The 20865-nt window shown below is 46.0% G+C and overlaps 1 protein-coding gene across 5 annotated transcripts in view; it reads right to left on the reverse strand.

Annotated features, from left to right (window-relative positions):
* The window catches only part of LOC135817317 (uncharacterized), a 97650-nt gene extending 80965 nt beyond the window's left edge, over positions 1-16685 (reverse strand). For 2 of the 5 annotated variants that reach the window (XM_065330478.1, XM_065330479.1), the window contains exons 1-7: positions 16152-16683; positions 15791-15994; positions 12414-12798; positions 11293-11691; positions 9672-9737; positions 6484-9044; positions 5703-5778 (exon numbers count right to left, since the gene is read on the reverse strand). In XM_065330478.1, coding sequence (XP_065186550.1) covers positions 5703-5778; positions 6484-9044; positions 9672-9737; positions 11293-11691; positions 12414-12738 — 3427 coding nt within the window. In that variant the 5' untranslated portion in view covers positions 12739-12798; positions 15791-15994; positions 16152-16683. Of the gene's footprint in view, positions 1-1333; positions 1874-2875; positions 3123-3542; positions 3623-4459; positions 4527-5702; positions 5779-6483; positions 9045-9238; positions 9285-9671; positions 9738-11292; positions 11692-12413; positions 12799-15790; positions 15995-16151 lie in introns of those variants that run through there. The other 3 variants (XM_065330477.1, XM_065330481.1, XM_065330480.1) reach the window with 3 other exon arrangements.
* Positions 16686-20865: the final 4180 nt, after the last annotated feature.

Here is a 20865-nt window from a genome sequence, read left to right on the forward strand (position 1 = left end):
CACTCAAGCCAAGTAGTGGTTTCCAGTTACTGCAGTGGTCATGAACTGTATTATAATGTGTATACAAATCTTGTTTCTGTAAATAGTTCAAATAATTATAGGTATTAGCCGTCATAAATACATGAATAGTTACTATGTCAGCCATGGGTATCGGTTATAATTCTATAGCGAATGATGACATAATTGGTTGCAGATCAGACACTCGCATAGTAGCCATCCATACGTATTTGAACCACTCTTATTACTGTTTTCCATGTTCGTCTTTTTCTAGTGGTGGGGGAATTGTTGTGTCCCTCAGTCAAGTCATATTATTATGACTTCTCACGAGCATGCGCACTAGAGATGCATGCTCGTGTGAAGTTGGTTTTGGGATGTTTGGAGGCAGTCTTCTCTTGCTGCAGCTGAGTCTGGTTGAAGATATTACATTCCGAGTTCAGAGCAGTTCAGAGTGAGCCAGTTACGTGTGTGTATAACTGCATGATTAGATCATTGTATGGTCTAGGCAGGGACCATACAAGAGCCCTATTTCAATATGTGGCCAGCTGTCTTTTACGGTACGGTACGAGACATGTACGTGACAGTGCCAGTCACATCACATGATTCGTGCCGGCCCTATGGAACACACATACACATTCAAGTGCTGTGGAGCCTGGCTAGCACCAGACACTACTAAAGTAACGTATTTTGCGTAGCTTCAGGAATATGCTCAACGTAGTTCGTAATCTATAAAATAGTATGTGATGATAGACTGGTTACAACGACGCAAGAGAAAATAGTTGCGCCGTGATATCATCACATCCAATTGTCAGCGATTCACACTGCCCACCGGGGCAGACGCACAAATTGCCTACCGAGAGCTAGCCCGCAGCTGCCCACCTTGGGCCAATCACATGAGCGGTCACAGAGGCCAACAGCCAGCCCATTGTGGGCTGAATGATCCTGCCAGCCGTGGGCCGCTAGCATACTCTCACTGCCCACTAAGGGGCGCACAAATGTCCAACGCGGCCAGCAACCTGCCCGACGAGGGCGTATGAACGGCCGCCGAGGCCAGCAACCTTGCCACCGAGGGCTGAAGCATACTTCCCCACAGGGGATAAAATGTACAGCCCACCGAGGGCTGAATCATACTGTCTATTCAGCCAATGAACAGCCACCAAGGGCAACAACCTGCCAGCCAAAGGCTAAAGCATATTACCCACTGTGGCCGGTCACCTACTGCCAAGTGAGGGCAAACAAACGACCAATGAGGCCAAGAACTCGCCCCGCTGAGGGCTCACACAGCTGCCTGGTATGAGGCATCACACTACACACACATCTACAAGTACAGCATGAGTACATGTATAACTAGGTAGAATGTTTGTCAAGTACTTACATGTACATGAATAAAGGATTTGACCCGGTTCGGGGATCAAGCCCTGTGGCGGAAACATGAATATGCGGCCACAGAGAGAAAACAGGGCAGCATATGGCCCTGGAAATCAACCGGCAACTCAACGGGCAATATAGCGTAGCAAATAGCTTGGATTTCATTGCAGGGAAAATGAAACAGCAAACTCGAAATTCTTAGAACATCAACTACCAACTTCAGTATGATCACGTGCATAGACTGAAGAGACAAGTAAAATATTAGTTCAAAACGCTCAAGTACTCGCACGAGTGCACCGTGCCGATGAGTTCAAAACTATGTACACTATCATCCCATTGTGCCTGGGGAGCAATGTGCAGCACAGAACATGCAACAAAGCTAGCGTACAAAGAACCGGCTTGAATCCGGCAAAACCACACGGAGCTGACATCTCGATAACCAGCATCCTGGTGCTTGTGTCCACTGCCTTCTACTTGTCGACATAGCTATTCCGTGTATTCTGCCTCACTGCAACAAGACAAAAGTCGTATAGAGAAGCACACAAATTCAAATCAATCAAAGCAATCGTCTTCATCCCCAATCTGATGGATACCACGGCTCTTCCTGAGATGTGCACAGGGGCGCTGATGTGTCAACCCCCCCCCCCCCCCCCCCCCCCCGGCTGTGGAGTACTAGTGCATTGTAGTTATCCAGATTGTGCTACAGGGCTGAGGGTGGTGTACATTTGCAGTTCATAGTTTTGTTTACGTTCATTACGAGTGTGAAGGCTGTTATCGACGGGTGTCTCAGTTTCTTCATTCATTCTGATGAAACCTGGTCAAGTGACCATCTGCGGGTTTCAGCAGCCTCCTGACCTGTTACACCACTATTATTCTTATAGACACCAAATCTTAGTCAACTGTGCAAGGATGAACGGCCTGGTTTGAATTAGAGACCACCTGCAGTGTTGGTCCAGGCTTCATCTGTATGCGCATCATACAGTGTTGCTCACTGCATAGTCCCTTCAACCATGAATGGAGCACTAGAGTTACCGTTTGGAAAGTATAGACCTCCGGTTTCTAAAAACTGTTAGGCCAGCAGCATCTATACCACATTAAGCCTGTGACCACATTGGGCGTGAAATTTCTGAAATAAGTCGGGCTTTTCACTCACAGAGCAACTGTTCTGTACATGTGGGTAGAGGTCTACCAGAACAATCACAATCCACGTAATCAACGCATGCGCGACACTCAGTTAACAACCACTCACACACACCAACAGAAGCAGGGATTCTCTTCCTATGACAATGTGTACTCTTGCATGCACTACATACCATATACACTGTTTGTCATACATCACACCATGCTCACGCGTACACTGGACCATGTGAGATATCAGATATCGAACCAAACCAGACAAGAACCACATATGACAATGTGTCCAAATGATAAGCGAGCTGAACTTTCATAACACATGTGTACCACACAACATGAAGTTTTCAAGCTCTACACACTGAAGATGGCTACTTACAGGAGAGCTGGGCGGATCAGATTGCGATTCTCCGGAGCACTGTCCTCCAACTGTGCACACAACTCATCAATGGTCAGCTCTTGTTTCTTCTTAATCAGATAGAGGATGATACAGAATACGCTAGTGACTCCATGTCCACTGCCAGTGATGGTTCTTTGGTTCATTTCATGGAACTGATCAAGGACGTTTCGATAGTTGTTCTTCAGATTCTTGTCCACCAGTTTGACTGCAACCTTGCCCAGCTTTCCTGCAGCAATCAACGATAAAATACTCGACCCGTCATCAATGCTCCACAGACTCGGTCCTAAAAGATAATTATTTCTACATGGTCAGTGGTGACAGTGAGGACACCCTTCGACCCCTCCCCTCCAGGAAATGTTCCACATCCTTAGTAAACCTCACTCCAAGGAACACTTGCTCACGATGCAAATGCAAGAAAAAGTGTTGAGTGGGGAGTCCATAACTTGTGCCCCCCCCCCCCCCCTGGAATAGGATCATTGACTCTTGATTTTTACTGCTCATTGCGCCAGAGGCTGAAATATTGTTTTTTTTCTTGTTCTTCCCAATATGCCCTGTTGAACCTGGTTCATGCATGCCCTATTTGAAGTCAGTCTCTCTTAACCCGTCTGGTAAAGGTCAAGCACAAACAAACTACGGATGAACAAACCTCTTGCATTGTCATCCAGCAATGGTTCAAGAGCAGCTGTGAAGTCCTCCCAATCATCAATGTTTCCAAGATGCTTGCAGCTGCAGAGGTTGACCATAGAGGGATGGAACAATACGTAAAGTAGAGACGAGAAACAACAGGGAGAGGTGGTAGTATGGAGGGGAAGAGAAAACACGGAAGAACACGGAAGAGAATGTGAAAGCAATTATCCCAGGGCAATCTTCTTCCAACTATATTTACTAAAGAAGAAGTTATGCAGCACGGTATTGGATGTTTCTACAGGGTAAAAACTGTGTGAGTGAGTGAGTGTGTGTGTGTGTGTGTGTGTGTGTGTGTGTGTGTGTGTGTGTGTGTGTGTGTGTGTGTGTGTGTGTGCGTGTGCATGTGTGTGCGTGTGTGTGTGTGTGTGTGCTGGCCAGAAGAAAGCCACTTCAATCAGCTGTATGGTGTAGACCAGGCTAAAATCGGTGGCTGTCAATTCATCAGCCTTGCAACCTGTTGAATGGTGTAATCCCAGCACAAGTTGCCATGTTAAACATAGAAGTTTTGGGTGCTTCTACAGTGTAAAAACTGTATGTGTGTGTGTGTGTGTCTGTGTGTGTGTGTGTGTGGTGTGTGTGTGCACACGCGCGCGCACGTGTCCGCGTGTGGATGTGGGAGAGGATGAAGGGGTAGGGGCATTTTCACCCTCTCACCCTAAAAGTTCGAAGTCCTCAGTTTAGTTTAGCAGTTTTCACAAGACCGAGCGGACAATAAGAAAAGTATTGACAAGCAAATAAAAAAACCCTATTGAAGTAGCTATGTAGTGTGTGTAATAACGATGTAATGAATTTGAGTAAAACAAGACTGATAGTGATCGTGGACAGGCATATTGCCCTGAAGTACATGTACAGTGTATCAAGACTGCATGTACTGACCCTATAGCGCCGAGTGACTTGCTGTCTGTGTCGGTACCACACGCACCACTGCTACCAGTAGCCATGCCTGCATGCACCCAGGAGAATATGACAACACAGGCCAATCATCACATAATCAACCACAAACATCAACACACCTTTGTCACATGGAGGAACCGGAAGGAGCACTCGAAAACCAGAGACATATTCACTGGCAATGGAGTTTTTCACTTCAAGATAAAGAATTGCGTTTCAGTTGTTTTAACTTGCTAGCCTACACATGAATGTGTTAGCACTGATAGATTGGTACATTTCAAGATTCTTGGAAATCGAGTTTACAGGCTAACTGTCACCCTGTTTCAATGGTGTTAGAATTCCCATTACACTGCATACAGTGTTGTATAGAGTAGTATGCTGTGTACTGGGAATTAGCTGACTGACAGCTGGACAATGGAACAAGCAATGTTTCATGATAACACTACTAAGTTCAGTATTTTGCTGGCAGAAAATAGCAAAAATGCAAACCTCTCTAGAAAACGCCAACAGTTGTGGACATACACAGAAAGTGTGGCGTACATTTACGCTATAACTAATGTCTTACGGCAACTTGCATAAGTGCTGAAAGTTTGAAACCCACGATAATAGCATCCATGTTCCACTTTTGCTGGGTCACAAGTTCCCCGAATGAATGTGGGTAGGAGCCGCAAGCAACAGACTTTAGTGAAACTCAACCACTCTGACTCAATCCCACTGTTCGGCACTGCAATTGACACTCGATATTGAGTGGTTGCGGCTATTAAATACCCGCGGCTGGGGCCAGTCACACTGACGATAACGTCCCACTGGGACAAAACATGCAGAGAACACCGTGTGTTGGCCTACAATTGCACCACTTATCCTTTGAGCAAAGCTGATACGAGAATTTCTGTTAAGTTGTTGCGAAAATTACTGTTACTTCCATAAACGCTTCAGGGGCATAGCTGGCACGTCCGTGGTATGGCGACCATGTACCAGAGCACGTCTGTGGTGTGGTGACCATGTACCACCGGCAAGCTCATAGCCGTCATTTTCCCTATTTTGACCATGTAGTATGTAGTAACTATGACAACCATTTGCTGGTGTGGTAACCGGACTAGGCTGACTACACACGAGCTACACACCTGCACTTGGTCTTGATTTGGAGACAGAGAACTGTGCCGAAATTTGAAGTCAGTATACAGTTTGTTGATTATAGTGTAGTGTAGCCTTGTCAATATTGTCATACCTGTTGTAGATGCGAGTTGCAAGCCAGACATTGTCATAAGCGCTGCAGAAACGGGGTTGTCAGGCTGACCAGCTTGCTGTAAACAAGGGCAAGCACACAAACACATGACAACGAGTTTCAGTCATAACTCAGCCATGGGAAAAATCCACACTGCCACAGGTATAACTAAAATTAATATTTGTGCTCAATTGAATTCTAGCAGCCTGCTAATAAGGTTAAGCCACTGTTGGATAAAGCATGGGTCGGTGGTTGGTTGTTTTTTGCATGGAAGTGGGAAGGGAGCTGTGCACGTCTCTGCTTTATCTTGACAACAGAGTGCCAGTGAGCGAGAAAGTGAAGGCTGATTGGTGTTGCGGCCTTTGGCTTTACACGTGGAATCTACCTTCTACAGGCAGATATTTTCTTCTTTCATCTGGTTCCCATGCCAACCGGTGGGAAGTTCATTGAATAACACCAGGAAGTCACAGTAGTAGTCCCTGGATCACACCACCTGCATATGCATGGACTGCAATGTAAAATGCCTTTGTCTATCCGATTCCCTGGATATTTCTGTGGAAGGCAAATGTGTGTGCATGTGTTCAGCGCTTTGTCACTGTAGCATGGGCCAACAGTGTGAGTGCAACAGCTTGTAAGGAAAAAAGACTGGTTGACTGCCTGCATGATTACTCTAACTGTACTGTTGTGTTATCGTATACCGATACTGCGATGTAAACAAATCGGTATGTGAAATCAAACTAAATGGGTGCTATCCAGATAACTTCATACTAAAAATACTACATACCACATATTGGAACGGAATGCACTTGAAGTACTGCAAAACTGGACCGGCATCCACACTGGGCTGTGACTCCAGAGGACATAGTGGAACTTCTCCATCCACCAGCTCTGCAAAGTGATGGCATGATGTCCGTGGACAGGACTTCTTCTTGTGCCGCTGACAAGGACGTTGGTTGATGGGACACTTGCACCGCACTGCTCTGCTGATGTTGACATGTTGAAGGCCGAACTTCTTCAGATCCTCCAGCTGCTCCTCTACAAACAGCAGGGCTTCTGAACACATTGCGGGAAGGTCAGCGGGACGTGCCGCAGAGTACGAACTTCCGATGTTTGACTGTGCGGATTCCTCAGCTGCAACAGAGATGCGAATGCCGTGACTGAAGTACTCCAGTACCAGTAAATAGATGCCGTAGCATCTCAGCCGAGCAGCAGACTGGTAGAGAAGTGGTTCTTGGCGTGGCTGATACTTCTGCATACACCTTACCACGGCACACCAGAACAGTGTCTGTGGTAGGTACCTGCGACTTCCTGTGTACAAGTAGATGGTTGGTGTTGAGTCATCCAATAGCAGATCGGCATTGTCTCCAGGCATCCGGCTTACAAGGGCTGGAACATAGAACTTGCGCGACACTTCCTCTCGGTCGGGGATCTTCATACTGGTCTTTGTGTTGTACATGAGACCAGATTGCTCCATCAGCTCATACAGATAGTCACGTTGCTCTTCTGTCTTCGTGTACATTGCAGTTTGTTTGCCGTGTTGTCGCCAGCGGTGAATGATCAGATGCTCTAGCAAGATTCCCTTACTTGTCAGTAGCTCGTAGAGTGGGCGAAGACGTTTTCCCTGCTCACTCTTTGGTTCTGGGCAAAAGAGAAGTGAAGCGATTCTCAGCAGCCATTCCACATCAATGATGACTTTGGATGACAGGATTCGGTTCTCTGGGTAGTAGAGAATATGGCCAAGGTGATGTTGGTACTTCAACATTGCTTCCACATCAACAGGTTGAGAGTGACTGTTGTCAGCATCACCACCACACACTGTGTTGGCAAGACGGTAGATCTGCTCAATCGTCAGCCATGGGCATTTGAATTTCTTTGCAACTTCCTTCGTACCAATGGTGAATGGTAGCCAGCGAATGGGTATGGGTTGTTTGAACTGCGGTTCCAATTTCTCAATGAAATCCTGCCGTAGACGAATGATGGTTTCATCAGGATCCTTGCTTCCAGCAACAGTGTTGTCAACAAACACTACTTCATCGAGAATGCGACTGTATGCTCTCTCCTCAGCATTGGCCCAGATGAACTTTTTCATTTTGTCAAGCGACTGTTGGCGAGTTTTACGTGGAAGCTTGTCGATGTGCGTGCCAATAGCATACACTGGTACGTCTGGGGCATTGCCAATGACATGATGGATTGTGTTCAGCCAGCTTTCCATTATGTCAAAGTTGGTGGAGCCTTGGCTGTTACCTAGCGGGTACTCTTCACCACCTCTGCAAAGTGTTGGCTCGGCTACTTTCTCCATTTGCTTTGAGGCATCGAAGACAACTGCATAAGCACAGCGCCTTGACGACAGAACCATATGTTGAAGTGCTGAGAACAATTTCTGTCCTGCAAAGTCCCATATGTCCAAGAACACCAATTCGCGCAAGTCCTCAATGTTGTATTCACTCACATCGGTGTACTTGAGATCAGCAATGAACTGATCCACCCGCATTGCTGCATACGATAATTCCTCTTCAAGGCTCTGTAGATCAGGTGAATATGGTGAGTCGGGTGTTGCACAGCTGCCCTCTGCTTCATGTATTTCAAGCGCCTTTTCCTCTGACAACCGTGGTTGTGAGTTTGGAGCTGTGGCTTGAATAGTGGGAGGTGCACCATCAGCGGCATCATGGATTGGGCTATTGTTTCCAATGGTAGCAGTCGTTGTTTCTGGAGTTGTGTTGGCTTTAGCATCTGGAGATGTATCAGCAGTCACATCCGCTTCATTAGGAACATTGGTACATGAAGCAACTAGCGTTTGATCTACACTTGGAGAATCGGAATCAGCTTTGGCGACTGCAGCATTCACATTGTCACCGGCAGTTACGTCATGTGTTGTGTCGTTAGTTACAACTGCTGTGTGCCCGCTATCCTCAGCCGAACGAACACCTGTTGTACTGCTACTTGGTGTGGATGGTTGGGCCATTCTTTGCTCCAGACTGCTCTCCGCTGCTATGCGTTCCGTCACTGGGACTGCGTGTTGCTGGGCTAGGCGATCCTCAATTGCCTTTCGTTGTACTGCTTTGTTGAGTGATATTAGCACCATGAGCAGATGTTGCATCTTTTGATCGGCTTCCTTGCGCCAAACAAATTTGCCATCTCTCTGTCCAATGGTACAGACAGCTGTTTGTAGCTCCACACCAATGGTGCTGTCACTTATCTTTTCAAATGGCTCATCCACAAGTGATCTCTCCACGCTGCTTTTGCCTGAGCGGCCCGGACCGCATAGAAGAAGCCTCGCATGCGGGATTATCTGCTGTCCTTCTGACAATGCCAGTTGATAAGCCTGCTCATCCTCTGCGTTCCAGCCTAGGCCAACATAAAGAAAAGAACAAGGTGGACAATAATGATATCACAGTGGTCCGCTTGATCCAGGGATACACGTTTGATCCACAGCACTTCGGTGCACGAAACTGTGTCCGGTCAATTCAGGATTCCGCTTGGTACATGTTCCGGCAAACATAGGTTTTACTATACATATGTTGTAACTCTACTTTCTTCACCTTCTCCCAGTCCAGTCCAGTCCAGTGCCATCTCTACACTCAGACAATGGACGACGATAACTATATTTAGAAGACTATATTTGCGACAAGACGACGGAAACGCAACTAGACATGACAAACTCAAGACAAAGACTGCTTTTCACACGACAGCAACACGCGCATGTGCCAACACCACGTACACACGACGTACACAAAATAACGTACTACGACACATACGAGGATTGGAAACGTGGCCAAATTTCAGTATAACTTCATTGCTGCGGGACCTGTATGATGGAGGCCAGCTCCTTACGTTTCCTAACAAAGGATTTGAAGTCAATGGGCATCTGATCATCTCCATTGGTTTGGGTAAATACCGAAAGGGGAAGAAGTATTGTGTTCATGAGGACACAGAATGAGTGATTGCAATCAACACTGGAAAAAGAGAGCTCACCAGCAATTCCACTTTTTGCCGTTTGTTTCTTTGAACTTGTCGCATTCTTCTGTCCAGTCACAATACCTGCAATTATATTGGAATATACATGAACACAATATCCGACAATGGATGCATGGAGTTAGTTCTCTTCCGAAGCATAACTATAAATTACGCAATACTTGAGTCTATTGGAAAAAAAGTTTCACAGGCTAAGGCCACGTAAAATATATTTTTTGTTTATTGTCAGATTTTCCTGAGAATTCGGGGCGGACGGGAGGTTTTTAATTTTATTTTTTATTATGCATTTATGGCTGTAGGGCAGGTGTTCGCAACCCCAGAGGATAATGAAAAGTGGAACAACCAACGTTACGTAGAAAAAACGAAGAAAATCAAGCAGCTGATGATCAATTTCACTTTTCAAGCCCATGGCAACTAAGTTATGGTTCAGTCTGTGTACTTGACCTTCGAAAATCTATGGCCATGCTGTTTAGAGGCTGTAGACCGCAGTACATACAGTACATTTACCAGTACTAAAAAATAAAATAATTCGGCGGGGAGGGTGAAAATTTGGGGCGGGCGCGGACGATAAACAATCAATTTTTTTACACAGGCTAACTTCTTAAATTTTTATTTGCCTTTTTGCCTCCAGAGCACCACCACCAATTGACCACCCCCGCCACATAGTTCGCCTCCAGGTGGTAGTGGTGGTCATGTGGTGGTAGTATTGCTGGTGGTGGTGATGCCGGTGGTGGTGGTGATGCCGGTGGTGGTGGTGGTGATGCCGGTGGTGGTAGTGGTGGCGGTGGTGGTGGTGATGCCGGTGGTGGTGGCGGTGGTGGCGGCGGTGGTGGTGGTGGTTATGTGTTAGCTAGGTAGGAGTGTATTAGGATGAATTTAACCTCTTAATTTGATTACTGGATCCACTTAGCTTGAAATCAACGAAATCTGCACTTATGATATCATCAATGTATGGCCAGATTTTTCTACCCAGAGGCTACGCAACACATGTACTACACCATGGAGATTTTTGATGCACACCCCCAAAATTAAAATCAAGAATGCTCTTTAAAAACAGCACTGGACATATGCTCGGCAAGCCTAGTTGCTTTGAGGGAACGTGGACGTGTGATGTTTTGTGAACACAGTGCACCATGCACGTTCCATCTGCAAAATCAATGATGTAACTGCAGTTTCTGAACGACTGAGTAACTTTTCAACCCATCACCCAAAGTCAGTCAAGATGGCAAGAGTGTACTACTCATGGCACCATCATGTCTATAGCTGCACATCACCGTTTGTTAGACTACTTTAAACCGCCCGGTATTCGAGTCACTAAATTTTCACGATTTCTCAGAATCAGCGAGTTTGCAATGGCAAATGTTTGCAGGACACTATGGCCATGCATACACACCCACTGTTGAAGTTTGATTTCACATTGGTTAATATTTCGCGTTATGCTCTTGTCGGAAAATTAGCAAACATTAATACGCCGCAAACAGGTTACAGTAACTAATATCCCACCAGTAACGGCGCTTTCAACCAACTTCCGGTATATTGTTTCACCCCAAGAGGAGAAGCACAGCCTTAGCACTAAAGCTCTACTTTGGTTGTATACATCGGTACCAACACTGGTACTAACCTGATGGAAGTTGAGAATTGACACACACCGCAATGTAGAGGTCATGTATAGAGTGTGTTCCAATGCCGGCAGACACAGTCCTTCTGAGCTGTGTGACCTGGTCCGGAATGAAGTCGTCTAGTGTTGCACCAAATACTAGCACATTCAGAAACAGTGCACACTGTGCTTGGCCACTAGATACCACATCGTCTACCATTGCCTTTATTGCTGATCTTGCTGGAAAGCAATCATCCGTTTTACACGCCGCTATTGCTGCTGTTATTGTGGCAATTGTACTGGCACTAATGCCACTGTGTCTTTGGAGTACTGATATCTCAGCCATCAATATCAATGGGGGAACCTTAGACAGAGAATGGCAAATGATGTCCACATTGTTCTTGGTTGGTTCACGAAAGAACTCTGGACAGAAAGACGCACAACATTGCTTAATCCCATACACGTCGTGCAGGCTATGAGTACAGGCTTCCAAGAATAGGGCTTGAAAGTGATGACGTCAGACGACAAAATCTAACGACAAATAACGACCTTTGGATCCACTTGGGTCCAATTTTTGTATGGGTCCATACACGTTTGGGTGGTTTTCCTTCGCAGCATAGGGACACATCTACCGGTAAGTGTGGGTCCACGACCGGGAGGGCCTAGTCCAATCACTACCGGTGGATGTGTCACTATGCTGCGAAGGAAAACCACCCTAACGTACATGTACCCATACAAAATCTGGACCCAAGTGGATCCAAAGGTCGTTATTTGTCGTTAAATTTAGGCTGCTGACGTCACCACTTTCGAGCCCTATAGCCTAGGATCTTGCAATACATGTACAAAACTTGTATGTACAATGTAACTGCCATTGCCAGTCCTACTGTGTGCACTCAGCATAACTATGCAATTGTCAGTTGTTGAGCCACTGTTATTGTAAAATTCGTAGTATGACACAGGTACTGTCTTATGAGTATGAGAGTATCCCAACTGCCACCCTAGTCTAAATATCTATCCAGTTGTCCATCAGGTGAAGAAAGAGAAGAAACCCATCGGTCAAAAAATCTCACAGCGATATATATATCCCAGTTGAAGTTTGCGATTCAGCAAATGAAACTAGGATAACAACTTTCCAAGAGACTTACCGCAAGGAGTAGTTTGTTGTTTCTCCAACACTATGGTCTTCCAGATACTGGATAACATTGATGACATCTGAATATTCTCTGATCCACACTGGGATAGGATACCAAGAAACTTTGCAGCACCTGTGTTGCCACTTGACAGTAACCAGGGTATTACGAGCTTGCCTTGCCAACCGGTTTCAGGGCGCTGTCTAACAATGGTGAGACTTGGAGGAAGGTTATCAACACTTGCCAGTAGATCTCTTATTGCCCCGTGTGGTAGTTTAACATTGCTGCACAAGTCGAACCACACCGGTCTGACAACATAATACCAGAAATCCACCGGCATGTCACCGGCAGTGCTAGTGTTACTGCAGACACTTGACTGGTGTGATGGTCACAGTACTCCCTATACATCAGGGAAGACAAAATACACACAGGTACATGCACATACATACATACATACATACATACATACATACATACATACACACACACACACACACACACACACACACACTCACACACACACACACACACACACACACATACACACACACACACATACACACACATACACACACATCTGTATACGAAATACATCACAAGTTCAATTCTTGAACGACACGGTGTTTGGTTTATAAATATGCTGCTGCAACAAGGCAATTCTACTGCCAATGCCAATGGCAGAAGCATTTCCCCTTGTTGAAGGATTTGGATTCGAATTGGAAAACATGAGCTCAATTTGTGGCACAATACCTTTGACCATGTTAACAGTGTACTGTGTATCTATCTGTATACATACAAACACTCGCCGAAGCAATATCTCAAAATTGGAGAGGTGGGGGGGGGGGGGGGGGAGGTAAGTTGATGTGATACCGTGACAGCTGGTCTACACTTGGATGTAAACTGGAAACGCATTCCTGTCTCGTGATTTAAACTTGGCCAGTACAGCTGTACCGTACAGTTTATCACGAGCGTTAGCCTTGACTCAGCTAACGCGAGTTAGCAGCCAGCCCAACCTGCACGCATGCGCGAGTCACGTGGGCACGCGCCCCTTCAAAATCCTGTACAATGTCTCTTGCATGTCATTGCTGTTTGGACTTTCGAGCGTGCAACTTGCGGAACATGTGTTCCCAAACAATTTCCAAGTGGATGTTGTTCACTGCACTCGTACATGCTAGATCCTCCAGATCTCTATGTACAGGACACTACTTTGCTATTGCCTATAAAAATAGAATATTAAAATACACGAGTCACAGAAAAACCACGCGTCTTGATTGTCGTAACTTAAAGTTTCATGCTATATAGCAATCTTCAGACAACTGATTACGGTGATGCACAGCTAGTATGGTATTTATACAGCAGCATAGGAAGGAATCTGTGAAGGTTTGAGGTCTGGTGAGCGCAAAAAGTCCTGGATGGAAAATGTGCCAAACTCACATGGTCCGTGAGTGAGAAAAGAAAATTGAGATATGGCAGGAAGGCAAGCAAGGCTGTGTGAAAGGATGATAATGATAATGTGGCTTGCCTGTAATCACAATCATGCAGGTGCAAGATGCCACACACTTTGGTAAGCGCTTAAAATAAGTTGGAGGAGGGGAGATACTTGCTCTTCAATGCACCAACAAAACAGGTGCAAGATGGAAATTTCCACGCGCTGTGGTGGCTATAGGTGCTTAGAATGGGCGAGGAACATGAAAAGAAATGACCACGATGACGCGACGTCAAGGGAGGCTATATGCAAGATTAGAAGGGCTGCAGAGGGGTGCAAATGGCTGTCGCGCGTCATGTAGCTGCAAGTCACGTGACTCCGTACCCACCAAGCAGGAACTTGGCAGAGTGCCTGTACTTTGATGAATATTGCTTCCTACGAAGTAAAATACTAGTTCACGGTTCGCAGAGACTTGCCTTGACCGAGTATTCTGCATCCGAAGGAAAGCCCCCATCCTCAATGATCTATTGCCTATTATGTGGAAGAGAAAAAAACATATGGATACGAGTTAAGAGTAACTCTCCATCACTGTGACATGGTACTATATACAGTCAGAAAGTGCAATAACTAGGCACAAAACTTTTGTTTTTTTCTCTTCCACATTTATTTATGGCTCAACATCCGAGTTTCAAATTGCCTATTATGTATTGAAATAATTATTTAGTAGGCACTTGCTAAGCCGTGTACATTTAGTTGGTTGGTTGGTCACATGGTTATCACGTGCAGATTTCATCGGCCCTATCTGTCCTCCATAAGGGCGCATACAGAAGTGTACTGTTACAATGTACTATGTACTATGTACTATGTACTCTGTACTCTGGTGACTATGGTGAAACACTGTTCATGTAGACAGGCGTACTGCTTTACCGGTCTTGTGAAGGGGCAACCTCAGGTAAGATATGTTCTTTATTGATATTATAGTGTAAATCTACCTCTTTTCATCTTGCACTTAAGAAGAAAGGCCGGGTGGGGTGCTGGGCATATGAAAACGGTTTCGTATCGAAGTACAAAACAAAATATTCGTTAAAACCCTTTGCAACCGCTAACCAACTGGCTTGAACTTGCAGCAGTCATCTTCATCGAAAGTAGAAAGAAAATGGTGCAGTCACGTACACTTCAAAATGCGTACTGCTGTGGTCCGCAATGTTCCACTCGCTTCCGCGACCAGCATCCGCTATATTCTCCTTCTCTCCTTTGCAGCCTGAGTATGCTTGTCTGGCCTCTGGGTTGGTTATGGCATGCCATCCTTACTACTACAGTTCCAAGCTCTTGACATTGATTCTATGCAAGCAGTTGACACTCGCTGACCTTTGGTCTTGCTAAAACACATGTCCCTCATCTACACTAGATCGCAGAATCTTTCCAAAACACTGTCTTGAAGCAAAGGAGTAGAACACCTACCACCACATGCTGCCTTCAAGCTGCCCAAATGCAATTGTGATCATAATGCAGTGACTGAATAGTTTATATAAGGGACCGTGACATTGTTTGCGCTGAAAACAGATGCAGTGCATTTAGAAACAGTTAGCACGGAAAGTCTTTGGTGCTACTGGTCAATGACTCATTGTGAGCAAAGTGTCCAGTGCTACCAATAGCGGCACTGAATGTTGGTGGAGCACTGACTTTTCTTACTGTATCCCACATGCATGTGCTGAGATGCATGTTGCTATAGTACCAGGGTTTCAATCTACATAATACAACGTCTGGTGTATGGACAGTGCAATCCGAACGGTTGAATACGACAGTGCCAGGTAGCTGTTAGGTAGCCCAGCGTCTGTCATTCACAGTGGTGCTGCATCCTATGCAATTTTACACCTGAGCCATAATCCGCACTTCAGTGGCTCGCACTAGTAGATATAGACACAACATTTTGATCAGGAGGCAATGTGGCAGGAATACTTCTTACCGTGTTGCAGTGCACACTCGGCCCAAGGATGGTTGTCCACAATGTCTTCAGCGCGAATGTGGTGGAGGCCGGCTTGATGACCACCGCATTCGCACCGTGCTGAGTCGAAACACCCTCTCCACCAGGGAGTAGAACAATTCCGGTATTTCACTACTCCCAGCTGCTCTCCACCCGTGCACGGTGCAGTCTCCAGGCTTTCTGACCCTGCAGGCAAGCATTATTAGCAGTGAGATACTGATTGGCATTTGGATGGAATCTGGGCATGCACATCGTCGATCTTACATCCTACTCCACACCCTAGCAAACCGAATGCCATGATTGTAATTTTTAGCGTCTGCTACGAAGTTTCCAACTCACTTACCTACAATGGCTATAAATGTAACAAAAGGCACTTGTAGATCTACCGGCAGTCGTCACCGCATGCAGACTTCGGACACGATCGCGCGATCCGTTCACACTCGTACCGTGACTTCACAGGAGCATTCGTCAGTTGGCGCTGGGCGAGGAAAGGGTAGAACTTCCACTCTGAAAATTCGCACAGGGGACGCTAAAATGTGGCAAACCTAGCAGAATATTTTCATTCAGCCTACGGTGCTCAGCTCAACTCAACTCAGGACAACTGTCTGGATGTGACCTTATCAGGCTGTGTGGCTACATAATCATGACCAGACATTAGAAGCTGTAGATGGTCTGGGTTCTACACAGGAGGTTGGTTTACGTCGCACAGAGCAGAGCTAGCAAGATTCATAACTACACTGAAACTAACGAAACTAAAGACTCAGTAAAGAGGAACCTGACTTGCTGTGTGTCGCGTCCGCCCCAAGCAAAGGACTTAGCCAAAGCCGAGGCGTTCCTCAGTTGGACTTGGTTTCGGCTGGCAGAAGTCATTGCAGTTGTGACATTATACATGCGCATCAGAGACCTTGACAAGAGCATTATTCAACAGCTAGCCACCCATGGCATATGTAGGCTTTGTAAACTGCCGAGGCTACCATGGCTACAGGGTTTGTACTGCAGTTCTGTAGCATAGCGGTTTTACGGTCTCACTCTCAGTGACCGGATTATTAATATTTTTGTAGTCCAGTTTGCATGGCTTGTGGCAGTTGTGCGCGCCTGGACTGGAGGTAGTTGTGCTGACTTGGAAGTTGAGGACAGGTTTCAGACTTGTTGCACAAGCTGCAGAGTGCAGGGGAATTTTTTGGTGTGCGTGCTACTGCAGAGGAGGACAACGATTCGCGCGTTTACTGTTTCGATTCTTGTCCAAAACAGCCAGGATTGCTAACAAGTGACAGCCAGACTGACCATGCGAACGTAAGTGACATGCACGTGGTAGTATAGGGCTTGAAAGTGATGACGTCAAAACGGCCAGGGAGTAGTAAGTTGACATCAGATTTCTATTTTGGATCCACTAAGGTGTGACTTTGCTATTGCCTCAGTATGTGGGTGCATAGCAACTCACTCATGTCGTATGCAGGCGTGACTTTTACTTCGCCGCCAGTTGTAACCCCGCCCCCAATAGCCAAGTCAGTCAGTTTCACTGGCTACATCACCCTGCTGTGAGTAAGACGGCTTGAAGTGTGTTTGGATCCATACAAAAACTGGATCCAAGTGGATCCAGTTTTTGAATTTTTGAAATTGTTGCTATGCTGTGATGTAGCACTTTCAAGCCCTATTATTACTAGCAGCTAGTACAGTAGGTGCACCCGTACAAAAATACACCTAATATCATGCGGCTCTATACAGAAATGTAGAATGCATGCTGCATTGCATTGCCGTCTTGACAGGATATGTTCCACAGACCACTGAATATGTCTGTGAATAACGGTGCTGTGGCCATACAGCTTGCCTTGTGCAAGTTGTTATATGTACCATGATGTACAGGGAAAATACCAGCTGATACTAGTGCATGGCAGAATGGCACAGCCGTGAGGGCATGTATCAAAACAGGTATTGCCCACAACTGAACATGTTCAAGTGCAGTAGAACGCCGGTTATCCGGATGTCAACTACAGTAAAACCTGTAATGGCGACCACTCGGATATGGTGACCACTCGGATATGGTGACCACTTTCCTTGTCACGGACGCAATCACATTCAAAACAGCTCGGATAAGGCGACCACTCGCTCAACGCGACCGATGACCACCCGCTCAACGCGACCGATGACCACCCACCCGCGATCGCGTTGCACAGTGCTAGCATAATGTAAATGTACGTATTGCATGGTGCACCATGCAGGGTAGATCTACACATCAGTGCAGGAAGTGTAGATGTACATGGTGAATGCACGACACTTGACAGGTCTGAGGACCCCAGGCACATGAGTCGTGCTAGAGTAGTGTTGAGTTCGAAACAGGACGACTGACGACATATCCAGACATTACAACGGGAACAGGTTAGTGGGAACGACATTTATTATAGACGACGAGACAAGAGACCAAGACGAACGAAACGACTACATTGTGATTATTGACGAGTGAGAAAAGAGAGAGAGAGAGATCAAGTCTGAACGGCAAGATAAAGGGCCTGGGTAGCTATGGCAAATATGGGCGCGCAAGTAGCTACCCAGGCCAACGGAACAAAAGGAGACAAAAGGTGAGTACGTAAGTGCATGCAGGCCAGCTAGAAAAGGTACGGGAGGAGGTACCTAACATACAACCCCTCCATGAAAAAAATCCCGCGTCCTCGCGGAGAGAAAAAAAGAGAGAAAAAGATTTAAAAAAAATGAACAAGAGGAGAAAACACACACACACACACATACTGCACGCGCGCATGGATCTCACGAAAGTGTGTACTAAAAATGCACTCGTACACATCATTCCTGTACTACTTATTGTGTGTAATAACTATTGGAGTTTGACGAGGAACGTGAATTACTAGTATTTTGCACGGCTAATACAGCCTAGTTACACTTTTGCTAAACATCCAAAAATTAGAGCGTGGCTCACCATGATCGGACCCCTAAGGGCGCGTTCAGACTGGCGTAAAAAACAAGCGGAATGGGAAAGTTGTCAAGGTGAATCGCTCACGTGACGTTCCCGCCAGCGGAAACACGGAAAAGGTTTCCCACCACTCTGCAGGCCAGTGGAATGCAGATTCCGGCGGCACGCGGGAGCACTTTTGATATCCTCTATCGTCTGCATTGATCTGACTGTGTGCATGCTTTTGAGTTTTTTGGAATTTCGACTTCTGCCAGCTCCGTGTTGTTACGTCTTCCATCATGCCGAAGTCTTTATTTGATGCTGCAATGGAGAGAGAGCTCATGGAGCTCTACGTTGTGATCTTTGCGGGATCTGCAGGCAAAACATTGACTGCAAATGAAAAGCACACTTTGATCGCAGAGCGGATGAATGCGAAAGGCAAATCCCTCGGCTGGGCCACACTGAATGCAACAAACATAGACAACAAGCTTGACGGATTGAGGAGGAAGGGGAAGAAGATGTACAAAACGTTCCGGAGTAAGACAAGGACCGGTGCTCCAGTCGAAGATGATTTTGACTTGAAGGTAATTCAATTGAAAGAGATGATAATTATAATAATTATTATTATGAAATGATACTTCACTCAGACCATAATACGATGTGCATTCAACTAATCGAAATCTCTTTGATGTGTAGAGTAATTCCAATCCAACATGCACCATTGCATTGTATCGTTGGGAACTGCAGATACTTTATATGCTGGCTGGAATGGGAGTATCGTATAAAATCACATGCCAACTTGAAATCTCCATTTGCCTGTGCATCTGTGCGTCTCTCTCTCTCTCTCTCTCTCTCTCTCTCTCTCTCTCTCTCTCTCTCTCTCTCTCTCTCTCTCTCTCTCTCTCTTTCTCTCTCTCTCTCTCTCTCTCTCTCTCTCTCTCTCACCCTCTCTCTCTCTCTCTCCTCCCATTTCCTCCACTGCACAGGCTGCATATGTAATAGGTGTATGTATGCTACGACCTGAATACAGTACTCACTATTTGTATTTCCCGCTCGTTCCCCTTGGCAATGAGCACTCACATAGAAGAGCGCATGCTCCAGTTCTGTTGTAGTCTAGTCTTGAGTTGTCGTTGTCCTGTTCTCCTTGTCTACACTCTTCTCGAATACTTCTATAAATTATCCAATCATATAAAACCCCTGTGTTCCGGTGTGAGGGGGCATCATTAGCCGGGAGCAGCTAACACTGGTGGCAGCGGAAAACGTCCACCACTACATCGCTGGCGGAGTATGTACGCCTTCGGAGATCGCCGACTATGAAGAACCACGAAGGCCCACGCAAGTGAAACCATATCCTCATCCACTCTCGATCTCTTCGTCAATATTTTCCTTTCTGCATTGTGTTTCTTTCTGCTCGTCGTTTTCTTGTTGCATGCATTGTTTACCATGGTTTACAGTCCATAGGTCAAGCATTGGCGCCAACCTGTCTGGCCAAACATTTTCAGAACATTTTCTGTGTCCGTGTTTTGTGCATACTGGCTGCTGTCTAGTGTCTTGTTAGGATATCTGCTAGCTGGGTAGTAGAGTCTAGCTACACTGTGTCCGTAGAGTAGTTGCCTATTTGGAATTGTCTCTGCCAAATTTAGTTGTTTGTCGCTACGCACGATAGGTTACGTAATAGATTTAGAATTAGATCGATAGTTGATCGAGGCGTCGATCGAGTCCACGGGAAATTTTTGCAGATAATTTTTTTCGAAAATTCAAAAATACAAAAACAATTTTTTTTTTCACAATGGGCCGTTCAGCGAAATCCAAGAGACAAGAAAAGCTAGAGCGTAGCTTCGCTGAAGCTGGCTGTGACATGAGCATTGCTGAAGAGCGCGAGAGTTCGCCGGTACAAGGGTTGTCCCATCGTTTTCGTTTGCCGGACACAGACACACCACATGCACGTCCACTGCCGAAGCCAGTCTTGCTTCCTGAGACATTCGGAAATCAGCCAGGCCAAGATTTCACCACGTACATGAGACATTTCGTCCACACATGCGAGCTGAGTGGGTACGACGACGACCAAAAGCTACGGCTACTACCTGCTCGCCTTGTTGGTACAGCTCATGAGATGTTCACCGAAATTCTAACTCACACGCGTGACATAAACTTT

Source organism: Sycon ciliatum, chromosome 5 (assembly GCF_964019385.1).
Source record: "Sycon ciliatum chromosome 5, ocSycCili1.1, whole genome shotgun sequence".
Lineage (NCBI taxonomy): Eukaryota > Metazoa > Porifera > Calcarea > Leucosolenida > Sycettidae > Sycon > Sycon ciliatum.